The following is an 8,558-nucleotide window of genomic DNA, read 5'->3' on the forward strand; positions in this document are numbered from 1 at the left end:
GTTGTTGAGAGCGATGTGCAAACTCTTGTTCCAGCCATTCACAATTTGTGCCAGAGGAGAGGCAACACTCATACGATTGTTGAAGAAGATATCTATACTAATATATTAAAAGGCGTGCGTAAGTCAGGAACGGTGCCACGTGGCGCTCTCCCTAGGGAGTTTTAGTTCATGTAATCCATGTACAATTAAAAAAATTAGAAATTGCATAGTATAGGTTTTGATACCGTGACCTCAAGTTCATGTACTAAAGTTTTAACCACTAGACCAAGTTGTATTTAGTGCTATTATATCAAAGTACAATATTAATAAATGAAATTTTCTTACCCGGAGCATAGCCCGGGCCTAATAACTAGTTAGGCTTTTAAAATCAGAGTCTGATAGCATTAATTTTTCGTTTTGTTTTCGTGAATGTAATGAGATAGCTCATAAACTTGCTAAGTGGACTACCTCTCGCTTTTGTGATAAAGTTTTGCTTAAAGGAGGCCCTACGTGGATCATCGATTTGATTGTTTCGGACTCTCCGAATATTTCTTCTTAATAATATTTAACTTACCTTTCACCTCAAAAAAAAAAAAAATACAAGTTTACTATTTAGAACCAAAAAAAACCACAAAATACAACGTAAAATTTTAAAAAATATAAGGGCATCCCATATAAAATCCCATATTTAAAAGTGAATCCAAAATCTCTGCACATGCAAACAGTGGTAATGCAATTGAACTGCTTACTCTTGGGCTGTAACCTGCCTACTTTGAGACTGAAACTAGACTCATCTGATATTTTTTTAATAAAAAAAATTACAATCTGCTCAAGCATCTGTGCTTTATGGCTTGTTTCTAACTTCTAAGAGAACTCATTTATGGATGCAAGTATTAAGCACCTGCACAGAAGCAAGGATAAACCAACTTTTCATCTTTCACCGCATTCTATGAACCAATGAACCCCAGAATCACCCCTCAACCAGGCAAACACCATAAAAACTTCAGCAAGGACATGTCTATACGGGAAAAAGTTTATAAGAAGATTTACACTCTACTTCTTCTTCTGCCCGCTATAGCGTAGTATCCCATGAACATCAACGATGCCCGGTGGAAATACAGGATCAGTTGCAGCTCTGATGGCAACCTTTGCAACTGCAGTGACATTAACAGGAGGAGTGAGCAGAGGACCAACCAGCGGAACTTGGGTCAGTGGCTTTGCGTGTTGAAGAACCTAGGACAGATACAGAAGAACAATACATCAGCAAAGATTTTAACAAAATAATCTGAGAGAACAAGTGCAGGACAACCAAAAGAACTCAAAAAAAAAAAAACAGCAGCAAATGTTGAAGCAGTAATTTTTACCATCTCCAATGGAGATCCAATAACCCCCAGAGGTAACTTCATGCTACCAACTTGACGTGTCCCATAGATAAAACCAGGTCTCAAAATGATACCTGACGCAAAACATTCGCAAGTCATTTAGAATCTAAAACAATAATTGAAAACTGACAAGCCAGTGCACTATGAAGGTTTACTCAATTTGCATAGTATCATGAATGAAGCTTGATAAATAGAAGATGTCACAAGATGAGAACAATAGAATTGGAAGAAAATCCACGGCAACATAGTATTGATGTAAGGTGAACCATAATGAATACACCCAGGCCAACTGCCCAAGGGGAAGGGCACTAGAGGAGCTAAAGGAAGAAGAATCTGAAAGTTATTTATATATAAAGAGGTAAGCTAATTTGTTACAAATAGAGAAGGATAGGAAGAGAGAAGAGATAGAAAATTGTGGAGCTAAAACTAGCTTGTAGTTGCTTAGCTTGGGAGTGTCCAGCCACTTGAAGGTCTGGGATTGCAAACCCCTTTTTTGATGAATTAATTGCATCAACATAGCAATCAACTATCAATTTCCTTTAATTTTTTTTCTTCTTATTATATTTCTTCTTACAATTTCATCTATTTTCCATTTTATCCATCCATTTGTCTTCTCTTCTTACAGTGTGTTTGGTTCATTTTTAGTAAAGGAAAGAAAGGGAAGAGAAAGGAAGGGAAGAGAAAAGAAAAGAATGGGAGAGAAAGGAAAAAAAACCTTAATTTCCCATATTTTGTATAAATTTTCTCTTTCCTTCCGAATTCCCCCGCTTTGGAGGAAAGGAAATGAAATTTTATTAAAAGTCTTTCCTTCCAATTCCTCCCATTTCCTTTCACTTAGTTTTTTTTAATGAACCAAACATTGGAAAGTAATAAATTTCCTTCCACTTCCTTTCTTTTCCTTCCAAATTCTTTCTACCAAACAAACTGTTAGCTTCCATCTTTAAACTTCTGATCCATTACATGATTATGCATCCATGTCACTCTACGCATACTCTTTTTTAATAAGCCTATTGGAAAACAAGCATTAAGCACCGCCAAAACAAAATCTAGAGTCATTCAGAATAGATTTTTGTTACAAAATGCTTCTATTTAGTGCGTATTATGATTTTCAAGTTAACATGCAGAATGCAGCCAGGTCATGCTACGAATATTCTATGTTTGCTTTAAGGTTAACATCTCTAAAATGACACCAGGATACTATTTGAAAGCTCACCGCCATAAGGAAAATTGGTTAATAGCTCTGTTTCAGCTGCTCTCTGTAATCAAATAAGAAACAAGCAACGTTGCTGGTCAGCAAAATTAAGACCTTGCATTAGCAAATATGAGCAACCAGTCTAACGCATGAGCTCAAAGCAGGCAGTAAATCAAACAAGTAATAAAGCACATATGTTCTCACATATTTGGAAGGTATAATAAGTCAGTAAGACGATTACATGGTTGTACAAGAATCGTGATAGATTAATGACAAAGGGTTTAAAGAGAGAACAAAGTATGGAAGACCAGTTTAGGACTGAGCTCTAATAATAACGATGACAAAGATCGCTCGGAGAAACTTAAAAGAAGAAGATCTTAAGCATTTCCAAAACACTATAAAATTAGCATCGCAATCCAGTGAATAAAGCAAGAAGACGAGGAGATGTTCCACAGAGCAGCAACTTGTCGAAAAAACAATTTATTTGGGGGGGGGGGGATGGGGTAGGATTTCAACTAGTGCAAGATAAAGTATCCCCACAGAACTAACAAGTAAGGTGCAGAAGTACAAATAAGGTTAAAACAAGAAGACTCGCGATGATGTGGAAGCAAAACATTCTAGTGAGAACATAACTGTCATTTCAGCAGTAGATGGAAAATAGAGAGAGAGAATTTTGTAATTTTGGAAAAAACAAAGCTTAGAAATGGAGACCTTTTTAATCATGAGAAATAGTGTGCCAAATAATGTGCAAAAGAATACTGACATACAAGCATTTTTCATCAAGGGACTTGCTGCAGAAACTAGTTTGACCGCTACAGATTGTAAAGCTTAGAAAACAGCCAGAAATACCTTTCCTTCATAATAGCCTTGCAGTAGGTAATTAACTACACCAAAATCAGCAGCAGAGATGTAAACAAATCTCTTGACACCTGCAAATTGGCTATGCTATCAAATCAAGGTGGAAGCTATCTCAAAACAAAAGACTGAACTATGCAAAAGAAACAAGCACAACAAAGTATAAAACTTGATAACTCAATAAGATGTATACGACCTAATATGACCTGTCAGCCATATCATAGGGTGTACAAACAAAACAGGGCCGAAAAAATTGACAGCATAATGAAGCATGGAGCTTCTTTATGCATATGGAATAACGCTTAGGAAAGCCAGAGAAGAGGTATCGCAAAAACTAAGGTAGCTATCTCAGAGGATCCACAAACCACTACACTATTTCCACGACCTATATCATAATACTGCCCAAGAGCTGATTAGTCGCCTAGTTACAACAAACAAATATCCATACAGCTTGAAGAACCACATATTAGGTGATTCTTATAGTTGTAAGGTTGAAGATCTAAATAATCAAGTGTTCCTTCATGTCCCTGTACCAACTTCAAGCCACAATTTCCTACATGTCTACTAATATAGGCAAATTGTTCTCTGGCTTCTAATCTTTTTGTTCTCCTATGACAATGGAAGAACTAATTCATGGTTTTCCATCAATGACATCCTTTATGATCTCATAAAGATCCTCGAGATGTTTGGTTATTAGTTATGTTCATGTTGAAGGATGCACCAGGTTCTTGGAACCAAATGAAAGCGTTTAAGTTATAAAATCAGAAATTAAATTCACGTTGATTTTTTAGATGTGCTTTTCCTGGATCAAGTATCATTATACATGTCATAAAATATTTTATCAGAGACTGTTTTCCTTTCTCATATGAAAGAAGAAAGAGAAATTAAATCGTTCACTTGTTTGCAAACTATAGAATACATTCCAAATTCATGCTTAGGCACTTAAGGATCCAGCAAAACTATTTGACTGAAGCGCTACCATCTCACGAAAAAATGGCAGAACCATGAAGTCTATGACCTCTATGACGGGGAAGCGAAGCTTCCTTTTGCTACAGTTTCATACATATCGATTGACATTGGCTTCTAAGAGCCCTTGGTTTGATTATTCCTCGGCAATATGATTTGTGAAAAGCTTTTACCATATGAGCTAATTAAAGGGGACCAGAGAGAGGAGTTCCTGCGAGATGCATACAAGCGTACACAGTTCTTGAATTTGAAGTACAAACAATATAAGTGAAGGCAAGAATAAAGCTGCATACCTTTCTCCGCGGCAGCTCTGATAGCATTCATGTTTGCAGTACCATTAATTTTATACATGTTTGCGTTAGATCCAAAGCCACCAACACAGGATATCTGCAAGACGTTGTCAATTTAATTAAAAATTCCAAGCTCTGCAGATAAAGTTGCTAACATCTCTATAAAGATCCTAGAAAAATGCACAAGGTAGTATGCAGCGCAAACAACATGAAACACATGTAATGAGGGATTTCTCGCAAAGCAGAACGGATGAACTAAAGAATTTAATAATGAATGGAAGTGATGCAAAGATCATGGTTCCAAATAATCAACCCACAAGTAACCTATCAAAATAAGTTTTATGGTTTCGCTAAAAAGGAATCGAGTAAGAAACATACAACAGAAGTTACTCCATCCAGAGCATCTTTAAATGTTTCTGGGGAAAAGAGGTTTCCTGCAGCAAGGATAAAGAATTAAGGAAACACACATTGAGCGGTCCAATTAAATTAATCATGTAATCCAATATAAGATAACAAACCTTTGTGCCAATTCACTCGATCAGCCCAAGCTTCGTTAATGGATGACCTTCCCGATCTTGAAAAAGGAAGAGAGATGGGTGATTTATCCAAAATTATTGACCACATAGAGTGATATTTCATCTAATGTTTGTTCTAATTTGTTAACAGATACTACTAATCATTTAAGAAGAACAGAAAAGAGCTAAAAGAAGCTACATCAAGCCTCCGCCAACATTTAAATTCTGTATCGGACATATTGACTTCCCTTAAACGAGAAACATATAGTCCTAATGGACTAAATCTTGAAGCAATATTTCTTGATCAGATAGCATATTCACCTGCCCAGCCCCACTCTAACAGCAGAAAGATAAGCTTATTTCATCAACTAAATCAACTCCAATAAGGCATATAACACTATTTGGTTTTTCATATCGTCACAGAGAGACTCAATAGATTCCCTAAATGATTTGGATAAGAAATTCAGGGGAGGAAGTAGAATCTCCAATAGATATATTCGTAGTTTTGTACACAGCATCTACATATTTATTTAAGATAAAACTCACTAGAGAGCAGTTTATAACACCAAGGAGTATTATAGACTCTCGTTGCCAGGATTAGGACAAAGTTAAAACCCGAAATACGATCCACTTGCACAGAGATGGTGGAAAGTGGAAACCATACCTGCTTATGCTAGCAACCGTCAAGCCACGTTCTAAAGCTTCTTTGCAGATGTGTGAACCAACAAATCCATTGCCTCCAAAAACAAGTAGCTTTACCATCGAAAGTTCAAACCATAGTGAATACAGTTGAGTAAATAACAAAATCCCTCGGTATATGCAAGTACTTGACACCTTAAGGATTGTAACTAGAGCACAAAAAAGAGTCAGTAGCAAATAGATGAAAGTTATGAGGACATACCTTCTCAGAAGGGGGAGGAGGAACACTAACTGTTTCAGCTTCCTCAACTTTAGAGCCTCCATCTGCCCCTATAGGTCCAGTGGACAGAAGTCTAGAACTTCTAGACGTTGCGAGTGTACTACATCAAACAAGAAGTTAAAGTTGAGTCAAAATTCAGAAAAGGATATTCCAGCAAAAACACATTAATAACCATACAATACCCCTCAACAACTTGTAGAAAAAAGAACAATGAAAAGATAGTAGGCACCAGGAGACTTGTAAAAAAAGAATAAGTAATGTCCTCACTCAAAAACAAAGCACAGAGAACGCTGAAGAGCACAAGCATACCACATAAGGAACGTCCTAAGATTCAACTATTTTAATAAACAAACAACAATGATGCAATTCACATGCAAGCTAGACCATTACTTTCTCCTTCACCAACAAAATCATTGGTCACTTTCCTCAATCCATAACATAAAATCATTCTCACAGGAGTGAGAAAGTCTATCTGCGTCAATATATATTTAGACAGCAGTGAGCACAGAGGGTAAGATTTTATTTCATCAACAAGGAGAACAATGCAACACCATGCCAATGTTGCATTCATTTGCAAGCTCCAGCATTAGCGATATATGCCATATATATAAGGTCATGTACATTTCTCCTTCATTCCTCTCTCCTAAGTGACATGCACATCATGTTCAAAATTACAGCAATAGCTTTCAACATTCACTTGTTACTTTAGAGAGTTAATGTCCAAACAAGAATTCTCATGATATTCTGCTTGATCACCTACGGAAACTCATAGACCATCATGCACCATCATAAGCAAAGTCCAAATCTTTTCAAAACCTAAGAAAATAAGTTAGACCACTAAAACCAACAGGCAATAGCAGCAGTAACTCCCTAAGCGTAAACGTCAGTAACTCAATTTCGTTTCTCCAATGTGCAACAAATAACAAGTAGTCACACATATTATATATAGGGTTCATTCAATGACCTCTAGAACCTCCCATCAGACTCTTGAACATATCCATTTACCAACTCATAGCAAGAAGCTATTGTGCCACTTAAATCTAACCTCCCCAAAAACTACAACAGTGTCAATCTATGTAGCATGGGTACTTCTTCTAGATCAAGTCCGCATACCCTTTCCTAAAATTTCAAAATCTTGTCGTTTTCTGTCCCCATACCCAAATCCGCACCCATATCCGTCTATGTGCAACCTAGGTGTCAATTCCCTTACCATAAAAACCAACAAATTACCCCTAAAATCAATTAGCTAACTAACTTATCCCCCAATTCTTACTTCTCTTCAAGTATAAACTATAAACTATAGTTTATAAATTATGACATCCTCCCTCATAACCATTTCAAATGTACAAATCACACACAATGCAACATAATTCCCTAATCTCCCCGCGAACTGCGACCCGAAAAAATTGAATTATGTTACCCTGAATTCACACAGTTTAATTGGTACAAGCAAACAAAAAACATTGATGATAATAAAATGTCCCGTTCAACAAATAATCATATACTACTCCATTGAAATAAGCTAATATTGACAATAATCATACAACTCAAAGCTAATTTCAAAGAAATGTGAATCAATCGCTAATTATAAAATTAAAAAAAAATGACGTTCAAAATTGATCATTTTTTTAATAAAAACGAAATTAAAAGAATCTATAATAATAATCAGAGAAAGAAAGAAATGATTCTTACTGTAATTTAGAAAGAGAAAGTCGCGCCTGAATCAAACGAGACATGATGATGGAATTTGCAGGCAACCAAAGGAAATTAATTAGTTTTTTTTTTGTGTTTTTTCTTTAATTTTTTGTTTAGTTTGAGTTTGGAACAGGCGGAAATTGAGAGTATGTGAGAGAGGGGAAAGGAGATTCGAACACGTGGCAAATGAAGGTGAAGGCAGGTCTTTCTCTAACATGTGGCTCAATGTCAACCTGTAAAATGGTCCGCTTTTTGGTGGGCTCTGTAATAAATTCCATGCTTGGGCTTCGACCCTATACATTAGACCTCGGCATGGGCTTGGCTCGGGCTCGTTTTACGGGATTGGGGGAATAACGAGCCGGCTCGAGCTAGAGCCCGTGCTGTGCCAATCCTAAAATTTTCAGATCTTGTTCATGGATCTGCGAGTCGGGTTCGTGCCTTCTGCATGTCTGGCCTGTGTTTTATGTTTTTTTTGGATTATTGACGGTTTTAGACTAAAAAACAAAAAGAAGAGGCGTTAGGCCCACAAGCCATATAGGTGGGTTGTGTCGAGTCGAGCCTGAAATGAAATTCCTTGACCGTAGTAGGCTCGAGGCCCACGTAGCGGACAATGGGTCGGACTGGGGTTGGCCCGCGTTCTGGCCCGATCTATGCCTACCTCTACTTGTACTATTCTTATTATGCTTTTTCTATTCACCTTATCTTCAATCCTTATTTAGAAAAAATAAGTTCAGATATGGTCTAATTCAGATAAGTAAGAATAAG

General features: G+C 36.7%; 1 protein-coding gene across 1 annotated transcript; it reads right to left on the reverse strand.

Moving 5' to 3' along the window:
- Positions 1–627: 627 nt before the first annotated feature.
- LOC104906005 (hypothetical protein) lies at positions 628–7,979 on the reverse strand. Its single transcript, XM_010694684.4, has 10 exons — positions 7,791–7,979; positions 6,081–6,198; positions 5,844–5,932; positions 5,183–5,238; positions 5,043–5,098; positions 4,668–4,761; positions 3,403–3,482; positions 2,575–2,617; positions 1,344–1,435; positions 628–1,212 (listed from the first exon to the last, which is right to left on the reverse strand). The coding sequence occupies exons 1-10, from the start codon at positions 7,832–7,834 to the stop codon at positions 1,033–1,035; spliced, it is 852 nt and encodes a 283-aa protein (XP_010692986.2). The 5' UTR covers positions 7,835–7,979; the 3' UTR covers positions 628–1,032.
- Positions 7,980–8,558: the final 579 nt, after the last annotated feature.

This window comes from Beta vulgaris, chromosome 2 (assembly GCF_026745355.1).
Source record: "Beta vulgaris subsp. vulgaris cultivar EL10 chromosome 2, EL10.2, whole genome shotgun sequence".
NCBI classification, from domain to species: domain Eukaryota; kingdom Viridiplantae; phylum Streptophyta; class Magnoliopsida; order Caryophyllales; family Amaranthaceae; genus Beta; species Beta vulgaris.

What these genes read in the sequence shown, in the direction of transcription:
- LOC104906005 (XM_010694684.4), bottom strand. Translation starts at nt 7,834, where the DNA reads ATGTCTCGTTTGATTCAGGCGCGACTTTCTCTTTCTAAATTACA. An exon ending in CTCCTCCCCCTTCTGAGAAG is followed by an intron (nt 5,933 to 6,080) that starts GTATGTCCTCAT and finishes TCGATGGTAAAG; the next exon opens with CTACTTGTTTTTGGAGGCAA. An exon ending in CAGAGCTGCCGCGGAGAAAG is followed by an intron (nt 3,483 to 4,667) that starts GTATGCAGCTTT and finishes GCCAATTTGCAG; the next exon opens with GTGTCAAGAGATTTGTTTAC.